Here is a 22,675-nt window from a genome sequence, read left to right on the forward strand (position 1 = left end):
TCCCTGGTCCCAGAGAGCACAGACCAGTGCCTGATGTGACAAACACTGATCTGACAGGGGTTTGCTCCCGTGCTGTCCCTGTGGACTGAGGTCAGGCAGCTCTTGGCAGTGAGAGGATTCAGTGTGTGAACAGTCCCCTCCCATTTATCCTGCTCCAACTTATTTATTTCTGTTTCTGATTCTTTTTCTTTCACTCCTCCATGTCTTGGAGCTGCTACCCACGGAACAGCCAAGGGCCTGCCAGCTGGGCCGTGTTTGCTGGGCAGCTTGTGCTCCGTGTCTAATCTCCTCAATGGACCCTGATTATTCCCTGGCTCCGACTTATCCACACGGATCTGCCCAGCCCTAATTGCAGGTGATGGAGTTGGTGAGGTCCCTCACAGGGCAGGGGACCCGAGGGCTGGAATTTCCATCCTCCACCCACACCACAGAGTTTAATTCTCTTACCAAAACCAACCAGTTACCCCTCAATGCACTGTAATGTATTTTGTGGGTCTTTCTCTGAAGCAAAGTGGTTTCAAGGTGTGTTTTCCTGCCAGGAATCCCCTCAGAGCATTGTTCCTGTCTGGGGGCAACACCCAAGATGGGGTGTAGGACAGGATTTTGGGATCTCAGGACTTTCAGCAGGGCACTTTGGGCCTTGCTCAGCCCTTCTGATGCCTGAGCTCAGCTGTGCCATCCCCGCAGTGGGAGCGTTGCCTGGGCAAGGCACAGAATGGACAATTTGGGCTCCAGTGGACTCAGCCAAGCCCTTCCCGAACAGATGAGCTGAACCAAGGGCTGCCTTCTGCAGGAGCCTGCCGTGGGTTCGTGCCCCGGCTATATCGGTGCTGTCTGGAGGAAATCCTGCTCCTGTCACATTCCCACCGGAGCCACGGCCCCTTCCCAGCACTTCCCCACCCGTTCCTGGCCGGGCCGAGCCCTGGCAGCCGCTCCGGCCCTTTCCGCACCTGCGGCCGGGGTCCCGGGGAGGGCGGCCGGGGTCCGCCGGCAGGATGGGGGACAGGGAAGCGGAACGTGCGGGATCGCAGCGCCGGCGCTGCCCTGTTCCGCAGTGTCCCTGCGGGATCCGCGGGGCTGGCCCGAAAACTGGGAAAATCGGGAAAAAAAGGGACCGGGGCGGCCGGTGGGGTCGGAGCGGGGTCTGACCGTGCCGGTGCGTGCGGTTTGTTGGAAGCAAAAAGCATTATGAGTTCTTTAATTAGAAAAAACAACCAACCAACCGAAACCACCCCCAAAACCCCAAATCCGAGAATTTTCCACAAGGCGGCTCATGGCCGTTCCACTCCCTCCGCGGGGGACGCCGCTTTCCCCGCGCGGCGCTGCAGCCACCGCGCCCTCTGGCGGAGCCCGGCGGGGCAGCCGCACCCCCCCCGCCCCGCGCGGGAATGGTCCGTCCCGGCCGTGCCCCGGACGCGCTCGGTGCGCCCGGAAGAGGCGGCGGCGGCGGGCGGGGAGCGGGCGGGACGGGCCGGGCCGGGCGGCGCGGCCGGAGGCGGAGCCCGCGTGTCCCGATCGCCGCTCCGGGCACCGGGGAGCGCGGGCCCGCCGGCCGCGGCGGCACGATGCTGCTGTTCGTGGAGGTGAGGTGACGGCGCCGGGCCATGTGGCGGGAGGCGGCGGCGGGAGGCCGCGCACGCCGCGCCGGGGGAGGGGACGGGGCTGACACAGCAGATCCGGGGGCGGCGGCCGCGGGCGGGTGGGGGGGTCGGGGGGCGCTCTGGAAGGTTCCGCCGGGGCAGGGGGCGGGGGAGGCGCCGCCGTGACCTTCGGGTGCCGCCGCGGCCCGGCCGTGAAGGTGACGCGGGACACGCGGGGCCTCCCCGAGGCCTCCCAGGAGCGGGCCCGGCCCGGCCTCTCGACACGCGGGGCGGCCCCGCGGGGCCGGCCCCGAGCGCGGCGCCTCGTTAATTGCGTTAATTAAACACTGGGGGTGGTTTGTGGCGCGGGAGCGGGGGGGGGTTCTGCCGTTCCCCGGCGCGCCGGGTCTGGGCGGGACGAGGAGCGCGGCCCGGCCCGGCCCTGGAGGTCACCGAGGAGGGCGGGCGCCGTGTCCGCTGTGGCCCGGGATGGGGCTTCAGCTGCTCACGGCCTTTCACGGGTTCGGCCAAGCGCTTTTAGCCTTTGCTGAACGAAGCCGGGTGGCCGCCATAAACTTTGCACCGAGTTTTGTCCCGAAACGTGCGCGGAGCAAGGAGCAGCCGGGCCCGGGGGAGGAACGGAGGGAGCCGGGTGGGCGCTGGGCTGTGTCTGCACGAGGGGTTCAGCTCGGGGGGTTCTGCCCAGGGGTTTTGTTCGGGTGCCGGGGGAGATGGTGCTGGTGGGCTCACACACAAACACCGACATGTGCTCCGTGCCTAGGAACCTCTCAATAAAGCAGTTTAGGAAACACGTTCTGTTTTTTAAGTGAATCACCTCAGTTCTGAGCTGAATGTTCCTTGGCTTCGCGGGGAGGACTAAAAGTTGTCCTGAACACGGTGACAGGCCTGGAGAATTAGAGGTTGCGGTGTTCTGCTGGAAGAGGAACTGCTGAGGCTGATGGGAGGCACGAGCAGCTGCCTCATCCCAGGCTGAGCGTGGCGAGAGGCCCCGGGTGCACGAGGCAGGTTCTGGAATGCAGGGATGGAGATGTGGACGGGAGCTGGAGCAGAGCAGGGAGCACATGGCTGCTGCTGGGGGTGGGAGCTGGAGCTCATCAGCACTCTGAGATTTTTTAGGGAGTCCTAAAGCACAAACTCAACTCTGATCTTCCTCTGATAGTGTTGGGAGTTTCTGTGATCTTCATTCTGGAAGCCTCAATAATATTTAATTTAGAGTTCCTGAGGAACATATGGACTTTCTGAAGGTTTCATTTCACTGCCAGGACAGAGAACTGGAGCTCAGAGCTAGGTGTCCTGGAATGCTGCAGTTGGATGCTTGGGAGCAGCCAGCAGCTTTATCTGAGGATCTTTGGGGATACCTGGAAAATAAGACACAGAATATGTGGAAGTCCCGAGGTTTTGAGGGGTATTGGCTGAGTTGCTGTAGCTGTCAGTGTTTGTTTTAGACGTGCTTGAGATGTAAACGTGGTGATTGTGCCCAGCCCTTCACAGTGTGTGAGGGGGAATTGGGTTTCCTTCAACATCCTTTAGTTCCAAATTTCTGCAGTGATGGCTGTGTAAGGGCTGTATAAGGCTTGTGCTGTTTCATACATTTATGTTTGGGGCAGGCCTTTTTTCTCCCTCTAAGCCAGGATCTGTGTTAACAATTAATAATTAGGTGCATTGGAATATTCATAAATACATCCAGAGAAATGGAATTGATAATGGCTGCTGGGCTCCACTCAGATGGGTATGTGCTCCTAATTCCATATATTTGTAATTTATTGGGGAAATGGGAGTCTGTGTGTTTCAGGTGGGTGAAATGCTGCCCATGCTGTCTCCTGGTTAGAAATCCAGGCCTGTGGGAAGCACTGAGTGCTGTTGGGCCTCTGGAGCAGGTGAGGCTTCCTGTGACCCCACACTGCCCCTGTTCACACTCCTCTGACCCAGGTACCACCTTCAGACAGCACAGCTGTGCCTTGGCTTTTCCAAGGGCTGGAGGAGGCTCCTGAATGGAAAACCCTGCAGCTCCTGGTGGGAGGGATGTTCCTGTGACCACTGAAGTTACTGTGAGGTTGGGAGTTAGCAGAGCACTGCTCTGCTACCTGAAACCTGCCAGCAGCTCTGAAGGAGTTCTGTGTGTTGGTTTGACACCAACCTGTCCTTATCCAGCCTCTGAGTCTGCATCAGCCCCCCTCAGGGAGGACGGTCACACCGTGTCTGAGCCCCTCAGGGTCCCCACCTGCCTGTGCCCCAGCCAGCACAAGGCTTCTCTCAGCTGCCTCCCGCAGCTTTGCTGACCTTGGGGTTTTTCCATCTGCTTACGTTTCCATTTCTGGAAAAGGGTTAGGTTCTCCCCTCACAAGTTTGGTTAAATTCTCTTTGGATTTTTTTGCTTTGTTTCTGTTTCAGAGAATCTGTCTACTCCAGGAAATCTATCACAAGATCTGAGTTAGGATTTTGGTTGCAGAATAATTTAATACTAAAATCGAATGCTTTAAAACTCTTGAGTGCCTGCAGTTTTGTTAGTTTCATTGAATCTGGTTGAGTGTAATTTAGATGTAATTACAATAAGAAAAATATCCTTTGCCATGTTTCAGAATGAGAATTTTCTTCAATAGCCAGTTTTTAGGAGTTGCTGGAGGAGAATCTTTGATCCATGTTTGCTGGAAGTAGTGTGAGCGAGAGGGGAAGCTGTGCTGAGGAGGAGAGCTTTGTCAGCTCGTGGATCCCAGCGAGTGTTCCCAACCTTTGTCACTCTGTAAAGCTTTAACCTCGTCATGAAAGTTCCCGATAGCAGCTGGGAGGATCATGCTGCAGCCAATCCCACGGGCTCAGTGTTTGTAGCCTCAGTTAAATAAGCAAGAATTGATATTTTGGCCTTCTCTTCTGAAGAGCCGCTGGCCAGGATGGAGCGATTTTGCTCGTGGAGCGCAGCATGAATTTCCCAAAAGCTGATGTAAATTAGGGACTTTTTATCCTCTGCAGTCTGTGGGGTTTTGCTGTTAAGATGAGTGAGAGCAGGGCTGCATCCTGCTGGGCTGTTACAGCTCAGTGTTTCTAGCACAAGGGGAAGTGGCCCACGCTCTGTTCCAGGTGTGTGTCCCAGCCATTGTGTTCATCACTTCGTCAGAAAGCTTTTAGTCCCAATCACCTCCAGAAATGCAGTAACCACAACAAAGCGTTTCAGTTTCACTTTATCACATTTATTCCTGCAAATTACTTTAGGCCTGAGCTCAGTGCTACCCTTAGAGATGTAGGTAGCGAGGCATAGTTTATTTTTAGAAAAGAATGAATCATCTCCTGGATGTGTCTTGTTTCTTTTTGCTTTGTTGAGAAGTAAGTTCAAGGAACTGCTGGCTCTGGATCCGTGAACAGGAGCCCATGTGGGCAGGTGATGCTGCCCCAGGAGTGACCAGAAGCTGAGCAGAACTAAGTTTGGAACTGCTGAACTGCAGTGACAGCCTGTGGTTACAACAGGTTACTGGGTTTTGCTTTGCAGGTTTTGTTGGGGAACAGCTACAGAAACCTGCAAAGGGAAATACACACGTGTCCTTTCACCCTGAACTATTTCCAGTTTCCAGCTCTGTTCTGGGCAAAGATTAGCGGGAGGGGAAGACTCTGTTGCTATGCGGATTAAATCAGTTGTGCGTGGGGGGTTTGAATCTCAGAGCTTTGCAAAAAAAAACGTGGTCTTTGTTTTGCTTCTCACATGGTTGTCTTGAACTTCTCCAGTTTTTTGGAGGCTTCTTGTTACTGAGCTGGGGCTTGTCCTTGCAGCAAACAGCTCTGGCACGAGGTGTGACCTTGGCAGAGGAATTATCTCTAAAGCTATTGCAACTGCTTCCTTATCCTTGTGCTGTGTGTTTGAGGCCTGGTAGTGAGCCACTCCTTAACTTCAGAATCCAGGAGCCTGGCCTCCGACATGCCCAGCTCGCTTATCTGTGTGTTTGTGGATATGAGCTGCATTAATGGCTTTCACCTTTTAAAGTCCAGCAAATTGCAGCAGTGAAGTGGAGCATCGTTCAGTGGCTGGAGGAACTGTTACAGCTGCTTGTGGGGTGTTGGGATATCCCGGGGGGAGAATTTTTGCAAAAGGGTAGTTTTGTTCACTGCCCTATAACTACAGTTATTATTTCTCTACATGAAAGGAGCAAAAGCCATGTTTTTCCTCTGTGTTGCTGCTGGATTGTTGGATTCCTCACCTCAAATGCCTTTGAGCAGCTCTGGGAGAGGGACCTTGAAGGACTCTATCTTGTGCTGTGGGAATGAGTGTTTCTCTGTGTCAGGTGCCAGGCTGGAGTCCTGCAGTTCTTCTTGTCTGTTTCCTTTGTAACCCTTTGACTCTAATTGTGGTCCTTGTTGCCCAGGCCCAAAGTGAGCAGATCCTGTTCTCTCCTCAGCAGGCTGGGATGGTGTGTAAGTTTGTCTTGGCAATTCAAAACCTTTAATCTCCTTGGTTACCAGTCTGAGGAAATCATTAGTGTCTGTTGATGTGTGTAAGATTCCTGGGGAATGGGGTAGGACTGGGGTAAGTTCAGGAGGAATCCTGACACAGCACAGGTGATGCTTGGTTAGCACAGATGTCACTAATTCGGTTAAGTTATACAGTTTCTTCTCCTTGACATATGTTTTTTTACCTTCCTTTCTAGGAAGGGGTCTGGAGGAGGGAAAATTTCCCTTTCTGGTGAAAGGGGACTGGAGCATTATGACAGTCAAGTCTTTAAAAGCTTATGAGTTCCCAGAGTCCTTGCCGAGTAGCCGCTGCCTCCGCTGATGTTGTCGGATGTCAATAAAGAGAGGTTGAAGGCAACACTTCTCATGGAGGTAGAAACGAAATACTTGGAAAATACCAAGGATTTTCCTGTTTTCATTAATAAAAAAAAATCACATAGGTGCTTAATAGCTGGGTAGACACTTGAGATGTGGAACTCTAGAGACAATCACTAAATTTGCCTGTATTTCCTGGCTTGACTTCTGAGGCTTCTCTGGGTTGCTCTCACTCACCAAAGCGTTCTCCTCTCTTCAGCAGGTAACATCGAAAGGTGCTGGCTTGAACCCCAACGCTAAAGTGTGGCAAGAAGTGCCTCAGGGCAGTGGTGAGGCCGTGCCCCCCACCAATGGCACAGAGCACACGTGGCAGGAGACAGCAGCAGCCCAGGGGACTCCAGCTGAGGGTGAGGAGTTGGGACAGGGGTCGTGATACGGCCCCTCCTGGGGGACACTGGGGGAGTTCAGCTGTGAGGAGCAACCTCTGGCTCTTGTCCTTGAGGCTGTCAGTGCTGATGGAGCAGTGTTATAAAGGAAGATGAGAAAGCAGCAGGTGGTTTGTGAGGGTGCTGGGTCCCAGCAGTGGGCTCTGAGCTCTGCTGGAACAGGATTCAGGGGCCCGGTGATGACCAAGTAACGCGCTAAGAGGGAGCAGGGTGCTGAATGTGTAGAAATGGATTCATGACATGGCTGCACTTGAGCATCCACTGGACCCTGTGAACAGGAAAATGAGGTCTGAGGGCCACCTGCAATCCTGGGGAGCTGAGGTACTGCTGAGAACTGTCAGGAACATCTGTTCCTGCACAGGAACCCTGTGCAGTACCCATGGTTAACTCCTTTCCATTCAGGCTGTTCCACTGCGGTCCCATTCCCATCCTTGCCACACAGGCAGGGTCCAGAAGTGAGGATTCAGCTGGTTTCACTTGTCTGGCTCAGACTTGATCTGGGGTGTAGCTGAGGTGACTCAAAGCATGGCAGAGGATGCAGAAGATTCCCTGCAAAATGGTTTAGTAAAAGTTAGGGATAAAGAAGAGAACATTCAGCTTGCATGGCCTTGTCAAAGGTTTCTGGTAAGTCAGCAGAAGTGAGGGGAGAGCGCTGGGTTTGTGCTTTGCCTGACAGAAACTCATTTGTCTCTTCATAACAAAGTGAAGCAATTGAGGCAGTGTAAGCAATTTTCATCCCTCGTTTTTAGCAACCTCACTTTAAAATTTTAAATTTCATGTGGATGGACTGGTTTTTAGATTCTCTGCCACTTTGGGGATCAATTTCAGGATCCTTTATTTACTTTTATTTACTTTTCCCTGAGAGCCTGGTGCAAACCAGATCTTCCTGAAATTGGAGAGGTAAAAGTTCTATCCAACACAAAGTCTAAGAAGTACAGGCTAAGGTTAGACACTCTCAGGTACAGCTTTCTTGAGTATTTGTTTGAATGTTGGTAGCCAGAATTTTTCAAATGGGAAATATGCTGAAGCTGACAGGAGTTTTCCTGCTGCCAGGTAACATAGAGATCTCAGAGGACAGCTGCAAGCAGTATGAAGTGATGTATTCCCCATCCTGTGAAGCCACAAGGAATGGCACAGGACTTGATGAGGCGTCAGCAAATGGAATTGTCCTGGCGACTGAAGATCTGGGATACCAAATCTATGAAGTGTCTGGTGAGTGTTAAAGTTCAAGTGCTGATGTCTGTAAACCCCCTGGAGCTACTCTAAGTGTGCTGTGACCAAGTCAGAACTCTGACATGCCCATGTGTATCCAAGAAACTCCAGTATGGCCTCAACATGTGGCCAAACAAGTGCAAAGTGGGATCAGAGTCATTTTGAGACTGTGGTGTCTGGGGGTCTTTAATCATCTTGCATGAGCTTTTCCTCTTGGTCCTACCCAGAGGGATTTATTCTTGTATTCTGCAATGAGATGTGTCCTTGCCTGGTCTTGTTGCCATGAAAGTGGGAGCTGATGGTGGATGTGGTCCCTTTCAGGTGATGGCAGCTCCACTGTGTCCACAGAAGACATTAGAGAATGTTTGAGAAAACAGCTTGAATTCTGCTTCTCCCGGTAGGTGCAGTGGTACAAACCCTTTATTGAAATCCTTGGCAAATGTCCCTCCTCTTGGCTAGATATGTACCATCACCCTGATAAAAACACAAACCAAGATTTGCTGATGTGCTGTAGGAGCCCCATGGCACCTTCCAGCTGTTTCAGTCCTGTCTGTGCAGCTGTGTCCTTGGATGAGGATGACTTTGTGCTTCACAGTCATAAGATGTTGAGATCATACACTGTGTGGCACCAGAAGTCTTTTTGGCAGATCCTTTTTGCAGACCAAGCTGTAGGGCACTAGAACTTCATTAAGTTTTTAAAATTATCTTACTCTGCTTTGTGTTGATTTGCTGGGATTTGTTCTAGGAGAGAAAATCTGAGGCTGTTTTGGTTGTGAATGGTACTGGTGAATATTTATTTAAGCCTGTAGTTATCCTCTTGTTTTGAGTTTTCTCTAAGTTCAGGATCTTTATTAGATAATATTTTTCTAACTTTTTAGAGAGAATCTTTCAAAGGATCTCTACTTGATGTCTCAGATGGACAGTGATCAGTTTGTTCCAATATGGACAATTGCCAACATGGAAGGGATTAAGAAGCTGACAACGGACATGGACCTTATTCTGGAAGTTTTGAGATGTAAGTCTGGGATTTTGGTATCTGTATCAGTAGCACAAAGAATCATTCCATGCTTCAGAGGGATGTTGCAGTCTCTGAGCTGGTTATGGTTTGTTGTTCTGGTAAATGGGGACAGGAACTTTACTGAGTAGGAGGCTGTTCCAAACTCCTGAATTCTCATTCTTTGTTCCAAGTTCCATGAGAGAGTCTGCTACTGCTGAGATGTCCAAATTTTATACTTCATTTTCAGCTTCTCCTATGGTACAAGTGGATGAAAGGGGGGAGAAAGTCAGACCAAACCACAAACGATGTATTATCATTCTCCGTGAGATCCCTGAAACTACACCTATAGAGGTAAATCAAGAGAAAGGAAATAAGGAACTGGTACTGGTTTTGGAAGGTGTTTTCAACAGGGCTTCAAAGAGCACCAGGCAAAGGTCAGCTGGTGTTTAATTGGATTAAACACGGATATTTTTCTTCTAGACCACATCAGTAACTTTTTCTGCTTGGGTGCAGTGTCAAAATATCCAAAACAGAAAACTTATTGTCATTATCCCTTCCCATTATTTACTACTATATTTAAACCTTCTTAAGTAAACTTTTTTTCCACCAAAGCTGATCTAGCTTGGCTTTTCTGGAAGGAAGTTTGAACTGGTTTCTTTTCAGATCCAAAAATAAATCAGTCCAGGGCATAGTTTGGAATTCAGGCTAAATTTTTGTCACAGCAATAATTTTACTTGAAGTCAGACAGTTGTTTTGGCAGCAAGAAATGTTACTAAACACTTCTCATTCATTGAGCCCCAGCATGACCGGAGCTCATTATGCCCGAGGAGGGAGGATAATAAAATTCCTCCCGATACTTGGCAAACAGAATGATTTGGTTCTTTGTTTTTTAAAGTTGAAATACATGGTGTTAGTCTACCAGCATTTTTAATGAGTTCTTTTAATGCAAACTCCGAGCAGCTGCTTGTCCCTCTCTTTACAATCTGATTATTGCAAAGCTGTCAGGTCGCCTTGACTTAGAAATATTTCATGGAATCATTGCTGTCTCCATGACTCTGCTGATCTAAAGCCACACTTTTCCTACCTGTTTCATATGAAAATATCACCAGGTCTACACAGATCTTGATTTTCTTACAAATCACAGCAGCTGTGGCTGCTCTGTTTTATCTTGGGGAGCCCAGGAGGCTGAAGGAGGATTTGTGGGCTAAGAAGCAGGTAGAGGGAAATTTGGTCAGGGGAATAAGAAAACATCCCTGGTCACGGGAGAGCAGCAGCTGAGGAGCTGGAGCATAAACTTGGGTCACTTTAGTGTTCACTGTACAAGGGCCCTGAACTTGTCTCCCCAGGAGGTGAAGGCTCTGTTCAAGAATGAGAACTGCCCCAAGGTGATAAGCTGTGAGTTTGCTCACAACAACAACTGGTACGTTACATTCCAGTCCGACACAGACGCCCAGCAGGTAAGGCTGCCTTCCTCTGACACCCCAGCTTTCATCCTTCCCCTGCTCAGGGAAAGTGCACTTGTGCTTCCTGTAGCTAAAAGAAATATTTATTTACTGATCCCCTTTTTGTTGTTTTAAGAGATTACTGGCAGATTCTGGTTAATAAGACCAAAGGTGGGAGATTGTGGGGTTATAATTCCCTTGCCTGGCTCTTGCCTTGGCATTCTCTGGCCATGACTGGCACTAGAGTCCTGAATTTGAAGTGTTAATGAATTTAGCTGGGCTGACAGGGAAGCACATGACTGCACATTTGTGTTAAATCATGGAACATCCTTTGGGAAGTATAACTTTATCAAGATATTCTAATGTTGATTTTTTTTTTTTTGTATCTGCAGGCATTCAAATACTTAAGGGAAGAAGTGAAAACCTTTCAGGGCAAGCCAGTAATGGTGAGGCTGCTTTAGCTGCTGTTTCTGTTGGGATTGCATGGTGTTGTTTCTGTTTGGATGATGGTGACCATTTCTGGGGGGTGATCCAAGGGCTCAGCAGTGGGATTGTCCATAACTCTGGCTCTGGAGGCTGAAACGTGAACAAGGTCATGGGGAGCTCTGACAAATTACAGTTCAGTGGCTGCTGGTTACTCACAGCACTGTTCCCAGGGGTGGTGAAATACATTCCTGTGCTGGCTTCCCTTCTCCACTTGCCCCAGAATCTGGGTTTGCAGAGCTCAGGAGAGGGATTCCTGCCGCTGTGAGCCTTGAGCTGGCTGCTGCACAAAGCAGGCTGGAGCAAAGCGCATGCACTGTGAGGGGAGCTGTCACGATTGGAGTCTGGACAGTTCCTACATTGATCTTCAGTTTTACAGATCAGCCAGCTAAAGCAACGTGTGTCCTTGCCCTTATCATGCTGTGGGAATACGAGCTGGCCTGATTTTATCAGTTTTTATTCATAAACAGTAATGAACCTTCACATCCCTCCAGCAGGCAAGAAAGATTCCACGTTCTCCTTTTCTCCCAGCTGACACCTGGTGTGATTTGCTGTCTTGCAGGCCAGGATAAAAGCCATCAACACGTTTTTTGCTAAGAATGGTTACCGGGTGGTGGATTCCAGTGTGTATCCCCAGCCCGTGCAGACCCAAGCCCAGTTTGCCTCCCCCCTGTTTATGCAGCCTGTATATAGCCCTCAGCAGTACTCCATTTACAGCATCGTGCCTCAGACGTGGTCTCCGAATCCTGCACCTTACTTTGAGACACCACTGGTGAGTAACAGCTGAGAAGGGGGGGAGCCCAGCCCATCGGGGGTGATTTGGTTAATAATCACTAGGGTGAGTGGGTGTTCCAGGTTTCTTGGTCAGATCCTTCTGTTTTGTGACACTGATGTCTTGATAAAGCAACACTGTCACAGGAGCTGCCAGTCTCACCATTGGCTGCCACGTATTTCAAGGAATTTTGGTGTGAAATTCCATTATTCTGCAGCTTGTGTTACTGGAAGAGCCCATAGCTTTTCCAGGAATGGGGGAACTCTGCTAAAGCAGATGCAGACTGTGAACCTGTGGAGATTTGGCTGGAGCAGTGAATTCCCACCCCAGCAGATGCTGTAGTCCAGTGTGAAATTACAGCCATGAGTAACTGCTGAAGCTGATCATTAATCTGCAAACGTTCTCTTTGTAGCTCAGCCACTGAGACTGTTGTGTCTGTTGCAGGCCCCGTTTCCCAACGGTGGATTTGTGAATGGCTTTAACACACCAGGATCATATAAAACAAATGCTGCTTCTCTGAGTATAGGTCGCCCATTCCACAGGAATCGGTAAGAGAGTTCTGCCAGGGGTTTGCTCCTGCAAAACTTGCACTGCTGAGATCCTCAGGTGTTCCTTGCATGCCACATGCAGTGTGATGGGATCACATTATTTGTTTTATTTTATGAAATGAGTAATGTTTTTCAACTTTACTGAAAAAATGAAGTAGAAGGTGGCAGCTTAAGAGCCTAAAATAACAGACACAGTGCTGGAGAGAACCAAGGTAACTCCTTTAAAAGCCTCAGAGGAATTTTTGCAGACAAATAAATAACTTCCTCCTGAGGTCATACTTGTAATTATGTTTGTTATACACAGATTATAAACTCCTGCAGCACAACATAAGCCTTTCCTGCTGGGATCAGGCTTGTGGAGCTGCTGGTTCCTGCAGTGGGAGTTGCTTGTCCTGATTGCTGCGTCCAACTGCTCGATGCTGGGGCTGTTCCTGTAATTTATTTGCTTTATCCCCATCTTTCCTGAGAGCTGTAAGGACTTAGCTCAGATACAAACACTGGGGAGGAGGAAACACTTTGTATTGCCAGAGCAATTGCTCTGTGAACACAATGGAGTTGTAACCTGTGTGTGGGGGTGGGAGTTGTTTGTGTGCAGCACTGGGCTGGGATCATGGGAATTGCTGTTGGTATTGTTAGAGAGATCAGTCAACAGCTGCCAGGGCTGTGAGTGGGTTTGTGGTGCAGCTCAGGTCTGTGGCTGTTGGCAGAAGGGGAACTTCAAGCTTTGGTCTGTGGTGACTCAGCAGAGTCTTAACCCAGACTGTGGAACTGGGAGCGTCACTGCCTGGAAGATGGAGCAGCTGCTCCAGTTGCAGCCGCTCAGCTCCAAACTCACATCTTGACAAAGCTGGTTTGGCTTTTTTTTTTTTTTTTTTTTTTGCTTTAAATTGTGCACAATCTTGAAACCTGTAAAGCTCTCAGGTATATGGACCCTCATGGAAGTCCAGATGCTGCAGCTGTGCAAGAGCTGTGGTATCCAAGTGCTAGCACCTTGAAATGCCTCCTTGTACATCACATCTGCATAATAACCCTAAGCTTTTAAAATCCTGGTGGTGTAAAGGCTTCAGTTTGTAAGACTGGAGTGCTTGAGGTGGCAGCTTTAGGGTGAGTGCGTGCAGGTCCTGCCGGCCCAGTGATGATCAAGTATCGCGCTAAGAGAGAACAGGTCACGGTTGGGGCTGGGCAGCCTGTGCTCCCTGCTTGTCCTTCCTCCTGCTCTTCCTTCCTTCTGCTCTCACATGATTTCTCCTCCTCTCTGCTCTTTTTTCCCCCCTCCTTTATTTTTCCTTGTCTTTTCTGCTTTGCTCTTCTGCCCAGACAAGACTGTGGCCTTCTCAATGACGGTTAAGATTATGAGATCTGAGGGCTGAACAGTGACTTGAGAATATGCCATTTTGAGAACAGCTTGGACAAAATGGAAGAATTCAGTTGACTTTGCTCCACCTCCTCCCTGTGGTTGTTGCTGATGGGAAACTAAAACTTTATTGGGCCCTTAAATCTGGTTCTTGAAGCTGGGAAGTGTGAATTCATCTCTGTTCAGCAAATCTCCTCTTGCCCTGCAGAACAGCTTGTTTGGAGAGTTCATCCAGCTGCTGCTTTTGGGTTTCTGTCCTGGCCCATTAAACCTGGTTTGTTTTGTGCTACAGACAGTTAATAGTTAACTGCTGGAGTTTTCTCTGTAGCTAAACATTTGTTTAAGCCACTCGTATTTATTTTGTGCTGATTTGTTGCAACATCCTTGTGGGAAAGGGAGATGGAGGAATTGTACTTTGGCTGGCACTAGGAGAGTTTCTTCTGATTCCATGGAATGTTATAATGAGATTGTTTAAAAACAGCAAGTGTGCAAAATCCTCCTGCTGCCCTTAAATTATGAGATGTGCAGAGTTTACCAAAGGAGAGAGAATTTGGGTTCTTGTCTTTGATCAGTGCTGCATGGAAAACCAATGAGGAGCAAAAGTAGGAAATAGTTAAAGACACCTAAATGCTGCTCCAGAAAACTGTTCCATATTGTGCTGGATCTGAACTTTTCTGGAGAATTCTGCATTTAAGACCCTGAGCCTGAACTTGCAGCAGCCCTGAGAGTCAGAGCTGTGTCTGTGCTCAAAGGAACCACAGCTTTAAAGCTGAGTAATCGATAACGGGGTGGAACATTTGGGGGTTGGGAGCTGCAGAGTCAGTGCTGGGGCTTTGGGAATGGGAGCAGCCAGGCTGAGCCTGGCCGTGCATGGAAGGACTCAGCTGCCCTGGCCTGATCTGCCATGTTCAGTCACTCCTGGCCTTGTGGCTCAGTTCAGTTTGTTTGCCTGTGGCCAGATCAGTCTGTTCCTTGGCCTTGGCTTATTTCTCCAGTTCCATTTCCAATGCCCTGTGCCAGTGCTGCAGGCTCAGACAAAGGAAAAATTCCTCTTTGAGTTCTTCTGGCTCTTCTCTGACCCCTGAGTTTTGGGATTTTTTTTAAATTGTTTGAGGTTTTGGGGCTTTTTTTCCCCTCCCAGGTACCTTTTGGGCAGTGATCTCAAACAGGAGTTCTGGTGCTTGCTGACCTGCTTTTCTTGTCACTGTGAATCAGCTGCAGGTGGTGGTGGCTCTGCTGTGGTTCCTCAGCACAGGGGTCTCACAGCTGCTGCTCTGCTGTGGTTCCTCAGCACGGGGGTCCCACAGCTCCTGCTCTGCTGTGGTTCCTCAGCACAGGGGTCTCACAGCTCTTGCTCTCCTATGGTCCCTCAGCACGGGGGTCCCACAGCTGCTGCTCTGCTGTGGTTCCTCAGCATGGGGGTCCCACCCTCCTGCTCTCCTATGGTTCCTCAGCACGGGGCAGTCCCACAGCTCTTGCTCTCCTATGGTTCCTCAGCACGGGGGTCCCACCCTCCTGCTCTCCTATGGTTCCTCAGCACGGGGCAGTCCCACAGCTGCTGCTCTGCTGTGGTTCCTCAGCACGGGGGTCCCACAGCTCCCGCTCTGTCCCTGCAGGGTGAAGCCCCATTTCCGCTCGTCCAGCAGCTCGGAGCACCCGGAGGGGCCGCCCGGCGCCGGGGCCCTGCCCATGGGGGACCTGAGCAGAACCAGCTCCAGGAATTTTGTCATGGAGCGCCACAACAGCTCATTAAGTGGGCACCAAGACCAAGGGTATTCCCAGAAGGATTCTCCCACGGCACAGCTGGAGCAGAACGGCGACTACGGCGTCGGCAGGGGCAGGTAAAGGGCTGTGTCCTGTGTGTCACACAGCAGCTGGGACTTGGCTCGTGTGAGCCAAAGATAGCAACCATCAGCACAAAATACATTTCTGTAAGGAGCAGCCACGAGAAAAGTGGTGCTTAAGTAAATCAGGAGCAGTAAATGCTGACCTGGGAGCAGGAATGGTTCCAGCTTCACTCTCCAGCTGGTAGTTAATCTGACAAACAGCTGGCAGTAAGACAGTGAGGTGTCTTTATTTTAAAGTAACTGATTTGTTTCCAGAATTAAAACAGATGTTGAAGTAAAGTTGACATCTGTATTGGTGTAAATAAGTGAATCCTCAGTTGGGAATTTGATGCTCCTCAGTATTTTAAGATTAACTGTTTTTATCTCTTTGTAATTCAGGGTTTAGACACTTGAAAGGGCAGATCAGTGAGAAATCAGTCTAATAAGTTTATTACTATAAAATAATTGTCCCCGTGCTCGGTCAGATGCTCATGCAGGGAGCTGAGAAAGAGGAGCAGTTCCCATATTTACTCTTTTCCAACTTCTTCCAAAGCTGGAGCTGTGGCCCCTCCTGAGGAGGGAGAACACCCCAGAGCCATGTGGGGGAAGGCTCAGCAGGCAGCTGTGCTGCCCCCATGCAGAGCAGTGCCCACTGCACTGGCTGGATGCACTGACTGCTGTTCTTGTATTTAAAGGAGGAACGTGTTCAGAGGTCGGAGGAGACGGGAGGACGACCGGGTTTCAGTAAGTTCTGCTTCCCCTTTTGCAGGGAGTCACACAAAGTGCAGAGTGTTGGCTTCTCAGTTATTGAATGAATGGCAGAGTCCTTAAATCCTCAGATTACACTGGGGGCTTACAGTTTTCCTAGGAAGTTCCTGACACTTGCTCAGGGCTTTCACTGCTGTGTCACAACTCCAGTAACTTCTGTTTTCCCTCTCCAGAGACCTCAGCCTTCAGCAGAAACAAAGACTCAGACACCAAAGTTTGACTTGCTTGCATCCAATTTCCCACCTTTGCCTGGAAGCACAGCAAAAATTCTGGGAGAGCCTGTGCTGGAGAGCAGGATGTCTGACATCGTTAAAGGAGTCTGCAAAGAGAAGGTGCCTGCTCCTGTCTCTGTTCTCACATGGGCATATCTGGGTGCTGTGACTCCCTTTTCCCTGTTAAGGGGTTGGTTTGTTAGAGCCACGTATTCACTGCTTTAATCCCAGACCTCACAGTGCATTTCCCAAGGGTTTTTGTGGGAATGCAGCTAGGGCTGATGCAGTTATGAGTTATAAACTCGGTGGTGTTTAGGAATAAAATGAGCAAAGGAGGAATGTTGGCTGTTGGAGTAGGAACAGTTGAGTGAAGTGTGGGTAAGGGATCTCACCAGATGAATCCGTTCTTTGAGCTGGTAGGACTGAGCACTGACATTCTGGATGACCTGGCCTTAGTTCTGGTTTTACCCACAGCTTGTTTTGCCCATATAAGGAGGTATTGCTTTAGAGGTGATGATCCAAAAGAAGTAAAATTCCTGTCATCAGGACTTGAGCAGCCTTTGGGAGTACCCCACTTTCTCAGATGTCTTACAGTGCCATATTGTGGAGCAATTTGAGTATTCTGTATTTTGCAACTTTTGCTCTGTGTGCAGGAAAGCAAAGACTCCCTGTGCCCCTGCCCTGCTCCTGCTCCTGCTTCAGAAGAACAAACACCCAGCACTGCCCAACCGCCCGTGCCCAGCGTGAGCTCCCCAAGCCAGACTGAGCCTGTGGTGCTGAGGTATGCAGAGAACATCTCCCACCAGTGTCTAGCAGTAATGTTGGGTGGTATCTTCTCCAGAGGCCTCCAGATGGAAAGAACAGATCACGCTGGGGATGGCTGTGCTGTTCTGTTCTGCACTTGTGACTTGAAAGCAAGGAAATAATCTCTGAAACCTGAGTGTCAGGTAGGTTTTAATTTGAATTGTTGTTGGTTTATCAGCACGGTTCAGCCAGAGAGCAAACCAGAAGAAGTGTCTGCTCCAGAGGACGTGGCCAGCCCGGCTTCTCCGCCGGCGTCCGTCTGTCCCATCAGTGCTGCAAAGCCACCGAGGACAAACACCTCCTCACCTTCTGCTCAAGCAAGTGCAGCTCCTGCTCTGTCAACACAGGTAAGGCCCAGAGTAGGGAATGGGAATGACACAGGGGGCGTGCTCCAGGTTGTGCAGCTGGTGGTGCTCCAGGTTGTGCAGCTGGTGGTGCTCCAGGATGAGCTGGTGGTGCTCCAGGCTGTGCACCTGGTGGTGCTCCAGGATGAGCTGATGGTGCCCCAGGTTGTGCACCTGGTGGTGCTCCAGGATGAGCTGATGGTGCTCCAGGATGAGCTGATGATGCTCCAGGTTGTGCACCTGGTGGTGCTCCAGGATGAGCTGATGGTGCACCTGGGAGCTCCTCTCTGCTCGCTGTGCGTGTTGCTGCTGTTGTGCCGTGGCTTTGTGCCTGGTCTCGGCTGGGAGGCGGCTGTGGTGCATAAACCTCACTCTTCTCCTTGCTCCCAAAGGAGCCTCGCAAGCTCAGCTACGCCGAAGTTTGCCAGAAGCCCCCAAAGGAGCCACCTGCAGTCCCCGTGCAGCCTCTGAGGGAGCACCGCACCAACATCGTTGCCCCAGCCAAAAATGAAGAGAATGGTACGTCGGAGAAGGCTCCGGAGAAGGCTCCTCACGAGAGGCCCGAAGGGAGAATGAAGGATTACTGCGGGTTCCGCGGCAGCGGAGCTCCCAGGGGAGCTGCTGGGAAAATCAGGGAACAGAGGCGCCAGTTTGGACGCAGATCTTCGCCTCAGGGAGCGCCGCGCCGCGCGGGCAAGGAGCAGTTCGTGCCACCCCGGTCACCAAAGTAACGCTGGGCCAGCCAATGATTCTCTGTTTCACTTGAGCTGTGGACTAAAGAGCAGCAGAGAGACTGAGGAGGGAAGGATTCGGGAAGGGGAGTATTGAACTGGAGCGTGGCTTGTGTGGAGAAGTTGTGGAGGGTCCCAAAATTCATCTCTAAAAGTGATTTCACAAATGCTGGAGGATTCCAATCACTATAAATATAGAGATTATAATTTTTGTATTTTTTGTTTTTAATTTGCAGAGGGTTTCCTGCTTGAAATCAGCTTTGGGATTGTGAAAGTAGCGTTTTGACAAAGTGAAAGGATATGAGTTGACAATTAACCTGTCCCTCGGTGTAGGAGGAAAAGGATAAGAGAATATTATTTTTGGAAAAAGCATTTCTGTAAAATTAGAACTTTTTTTAACCTATTTAACGTTTGGCTTGCGGGCTGGTGTGTCTGCCATGGCCTGGCATTGCAGAGGCCTCTGCAGCAGCATGAGCGGAGCGAGTGCAGCCAGACCTGTTGTCATCACGTAGTCACTGATGATGAAAACTGAATGTACTACTGTAGTGTAACCCATGTGTTTCCAGCTTGAAGTAGAGACTCTTGACCTTACTAATATTTCATTCAGCAAGCTTTTTAAGGTATAAGTTTTGCAGGATACTGGATTGTAGATGAGAGTGTGTGGACAGCAGAAATTGTCTCGTAGACGCAGTGGAAGGAGGCAAAGGGAGCATGTGAGAATCTTTATTATGCCCTTTATCCTCGCCTCCTTTTGAGGGCAACTCCATAGGTTTGGGGTTTTGTTTGTTTGCTTTTTCCCTCTCTTGTTACTTTCTCTAATTTCTTTATTACAGACTTTAGTGCATTTTTCTTGGTGTGTTTTCCTGAGGCAGCCCCAGGGTAGGATGGGCAGGTGGCTACACAGCACCTGGTGTTACCTGCACAGGTAAGGAGCCTGGAATTCCAGCTGCAGGTGCTGAATTCTGCCTTGCAGGTGGGAACTCTGGGCACTCACTGTCATCTCTGGATCACTGGGCAGCAAACCAGAGCTGTGGCTGGGTTTTCTCTGTGCTGACTCTGGAATAGGCTGTTGGCTGCTGTATTGCCAGAAATCAGGGTTTAGACTCCTGGGAACTTGTTGTTTACAGCTGATGTCATAGCAACTGACTCTTTTTAACTGTTTCAAGTGGAGCTAAAGATGCAGAGTTAAGGAAATCCCCTCTGGAGCAGTGGCTCCTTGCCAGCTGTGTGCTGACTGAATTTGCAACACTATTGTGCGGTAAGTGGTTAAGTTTCAGGGTGATTAATGACCGAAATAGGAACATTCAGCGCATTAATCTGCCAAAATCAGCATACCAGGGTTCAAAGTTCTGTATAAAGCGTTAGGGAAAAGTAGCTTCCAGCAGTAAGAATCACATCTTTATTTTTTCCTCTTTTTTTTTTTTTTTAGTGAATAGCAAGTGTACAAATTTAAAGTTGTAAGTTGTGAACACTGGAAAACTCAATTGTGATATATTCCGTAACCATCTTAGTAATATATGCTCGTGTTGCCATAGAATGAATGTAAGTGGCAGTTAAAATAACTGTGAAATTTTTCATCTTCTGATTTCTTAGCCAGATAACCCTTGGCGACTTGGGCCTCAGTAGGATTCTCTATCAACTGCTTGGAGAACACTCATATCTATTTTTATAAATATATATATAAAGCCAGAGTTGTCATTTCTCTAACTTATTATTCAGCTTGGCAATTGCTTTGAGTTGATTCATAACACAATATAATGTATTTATGCAGTTAACTGTTCATTTCTAGGCGTGTTACAAAGAGAGAGTCAGAGAATCATCGAATGGGCTGAGTTGGAAGGGACCCATAGGATCATGGAGTCCAACTCCTGGCCCTGCACAGACACCCCCAAAATCCCACCCTGTGCCTGGGAGCATTGTCTAAATGCTTCTTGAGATCAGACAGGCTTGGAGCTGTGACCCCTTCCCTGGGGAGCCTCTTCAGTGCCCCACCACCCTCTGGGAAAGGATTTTTTCCTCATCTCCCACCTCAACCTTCCCCAGCTCAGCTTCCTGCCATTTCCTCGGGTCCTGAAGTATGTATACATATATATATTTATATATATAGATATAGATATATATGTATATATAAACCCCAAAATCACTATTCACTTTGAAACTACCTGTACTGGGTTTGGGAGGTTTTTTTTTTTAATTTAGTGAAAAAAAATCGTTGATCACATCCACAGTTAGGGATTCTTACAGACCCTTCTCCATTTATTTTGATGATGCTACTCTTGTTGGAGCGATAGGGAAGTTTAAATATTTAGTGTCAGAGTCCTGAAATGCAGTGAATGCAAAGTTGAATTCGTTTTAAAGGCTCTAAACAATTCCTGCAGCCAAACTGGAACAAAACAAGCCTGTGTAGGGTGGTTCATGGCTGTCTAGGGGAGACGTGTTCTGGGACGTGGAGGGAGCGTTGGGATGCCGACAGCTTTGCCTGTTTGGATGAGGAATTGAGGGAAAAGGGGCTGGTGCAGATGTGGCTCAGAATTCCTTGATCCAGTGTCAGTGACTTGCTTGTGCTGAGAGGACCCTGAGTGGTGAAATGGAACTTTGCCATGGATCACATGAGGGAAAACCCGACCAGCCGTGGCTCCATCTTCCTCCTTGTGGGGTGTGGGAAGGGGGCTCTGTGGGTCCTGGGTGTTTCCAGCAGCAGCAGCAGCAGCAGCAGCAGCAGCAGCTCGTGCCTCCTGTGCAGGGGATGTAGGTCAGGCTGTAACTGTTGGCTTTTCCCAGCATATCCAAGCCTCTCTCAGCTTAGTGCACTTGGAATGATTCATTTCACACCTGCGTGCAAGGATTTCACCTGAGCATTTCCCTTCCACCATTTCCAGCTGTGGTTTGGGGTTTGGTTTTGGTTTTGGTTTTTTTTTTTTTTCCCTTTCTGTTCTTTTCTGTGCAGGGGGAAATTCCCAGTTGGATGCAGAGGCTGTGGAGCTGTGTTGGGGTGGGAGTTCTCCTCGGCACTGGGACCTGGCAGGGACTGGCTTTGCCTTTTCCTCTCGTGCTGGGCTGGGAAGGATTTTGTGTCTGTCCCCAGCAGTTTGCCAGCTGGGCAGACTGGGGAGGCTGGGCCAGAGGGGTGGTTTGGAACCAGACCCACAGCTCCTGGGTCCACGGGAGCTGCTCCCTCTCACCTGGCTCCAGGTGCTCTCCAAGTGCCCAGAGCTCTCCGTGTTCCCTCTGGGTGTACGGACACAAACTGTCCTGCTCTGCTGATGTTAAAGACCAGGAGGTGCAAATCACACCTAACTTTCAGTTTTAGGAACTGTGACTTGTTTTCAGAGTTGTTGACTTCTGTTAGGGACAGAAATACACTCCCCAGTTCGGGTCTTTTCCAAATTACTGCGTGTGGAAAAGATTGGGCACCCTCTCGTGCTTCTGCTGGGGAGTGAAAAGAAGAAATTCTTTGCATGTGATAGTAAAATTAAAAGTGCAAAAAGTTTTGTTTCTTTTGATTTCTAACATTAAGTTAGTTTTATAGTATCTTACATTCCTGCTCTTGTTGTTTTGTTGGTTTTTTTGTTTTTCTTTAATTAGCCTGGCACAGTATGATGGTGCAGTTTTAGCTGTAGGAAAAAAAAAAAAAAAAGTAACCCACTATTAACCAGAAGAGAAAGATGATACTGTGGCAGATCAGTAGCAAATAAGTGACTTAATCAATGCTTTACTGTAGTTAAATAGCTATGGCCTTACTACTTTGTCAATATCAGCTTAATTGTCTTGAAACTGTCTGCGATTTTTACTGTTCCCAGGTGAGTTTACCTGGGCTGAGATATCTGGTATGTACAGATGATATTTTAAATTTGTAAAATGCACCATTGTATTACAGATGATGCAACAGAAATGCACTTCGGGGGGAAATGGCTTCTGATGAGTTTTTTTGTAAATCCTTGATTACTACAGATATGCAATAGAGTTTTTGTTTCTAATTTTGATATTTCCTTCTGAAACGTAAGATTGTTGCCATTAATCTGAATGATTTATCATGCTCTTCTTTGCGTGTATATATTCCATATAGTCTGAGCTTCCTTTAGGATGGTACATAATTTTGGGTTGTTGTAGTATTTTAGTTGGCTCTTCTCTTCAGTGCCTTTAGTGTAGGCACTTCAAGAGGTTCATTGAGTCTGTTTTTAATGTACAGTTGGGAGGACTTGAAATGGAGTTAAAGCAACTTATTTCTGAAAAAAAAAAATCCATCTGCAAACTAACCTGTAACAACTTTAAAATTTTATATTTAAGAACCAGATGTTTATTTTTATGGAACTTCAGTTATGGATACAGTTTCCAAAAAAAAAAAAATGCAACTTCAAATGTAAACAGACTGTGCATAAATGGGTT

The 22,675-nt window shown here is 48.9% G+C and overlaps 1 protein-coding gene across 4 annotated transcripts; it reads left to right on the forward strand.

The window, feature by feature from the left end:
- Nucleotides 1-1,485: 1,485 nt before the first annotated feature.
- Nucleotides 1,486-22,658, forward strand: LARP4 (La ribonucleoprotein 4). Of its 4 annotated transcripts, XM_036399837.2 has the most exons (17): nucleotides 1,493-1,583; nucleotides 6,233-6,407; nucleotides 6,610-6,757; nucleotides 7,850-8,008; nucleotides 8,330-8,405; nucleotides 8,887-9,023; nucleotides 9,253-9,356; nucleotides 10,352-10,462; nucleotides 10,840-10,893; nucleotides 11,493-11,702; nucleotides 12,147-12,250; nucleotides 15,221-15,445; nucleotides 16,126-16,174; nucleotides 16,372-16,530; nucleotides 17,064-17,191; nucleotides 17,393-17,561; nucleotides 17,951-22,658. In XM_036399837.2, exons 2-17 carry the CDS (start codon nucleotides 6,357-6,359, stop codon nucleotides 18,287-18,289), a joined length of 2,223 nt encoding a protein of 740 aa, XP_036255730.1. In that variant the 5' UTR covers nucleotides 1,493-1,583; nucleotides 6,233-6,356; the 3' UTR covers nucleotides 18,290-22,658. The 4 variants fall into 4 exon arrangements, with proteins under 4 accessions (XP_054373678.1, XP_036255731.1, XP_054373679.1 ...); XM_054517703.1 differs by lacking the exon at nucleotides 6,233-6,407 and having other exon boundaries at nucleotides 1,486-1,583; nucleotides 6,613-6,757; XM_036399838.2 differs by lacking the exon at nucleotides 6,233-6,407 and having other exon boundaries at nucleotides 1,490-1,583.
- The last annotated feature ends 17 nt before the right edge of the window (nucleotides 22,659-22,675 follow it).

Source organism: Molothrus ater, chromosome 30 (genome assembly GCF_012460135.2).
Source record: "Molothrus ater isolate BHLD 08-10-18 breed brown headed cowbird chromosome 30, BPBGC_Mater_1.1, whole genome shotgun sequence".
NCBI lineage: Eukaryota > Metazoa > Chordata > Aves > Passeriformes > Icteridae > Molothrus > Molothrus ater.

Coding starts and splice junctions, on each gene's coding strand:
- LARP4 (XM_036399837.2), top strand. CDS start 6,357: ATGTTGTCGGATGTCAATAAAGAGAGGTTGAAGGCAACACTTCTCATG. Junction 6,758..7,849: donor CCAGGGGACTCCAGCTGAGG/GTGAGGAGTTGG, acceptor TCCTGCTGCCAG/GTAACATAGAGATCTCAGAG. Junction 17,562..17,950: donor CTCCTGCTCTGTCAACACAG/GTAAGGCCCAGA, acceptor TTGCTCCCAAAG/GAGCCTCGCAAGCTCAGCTA.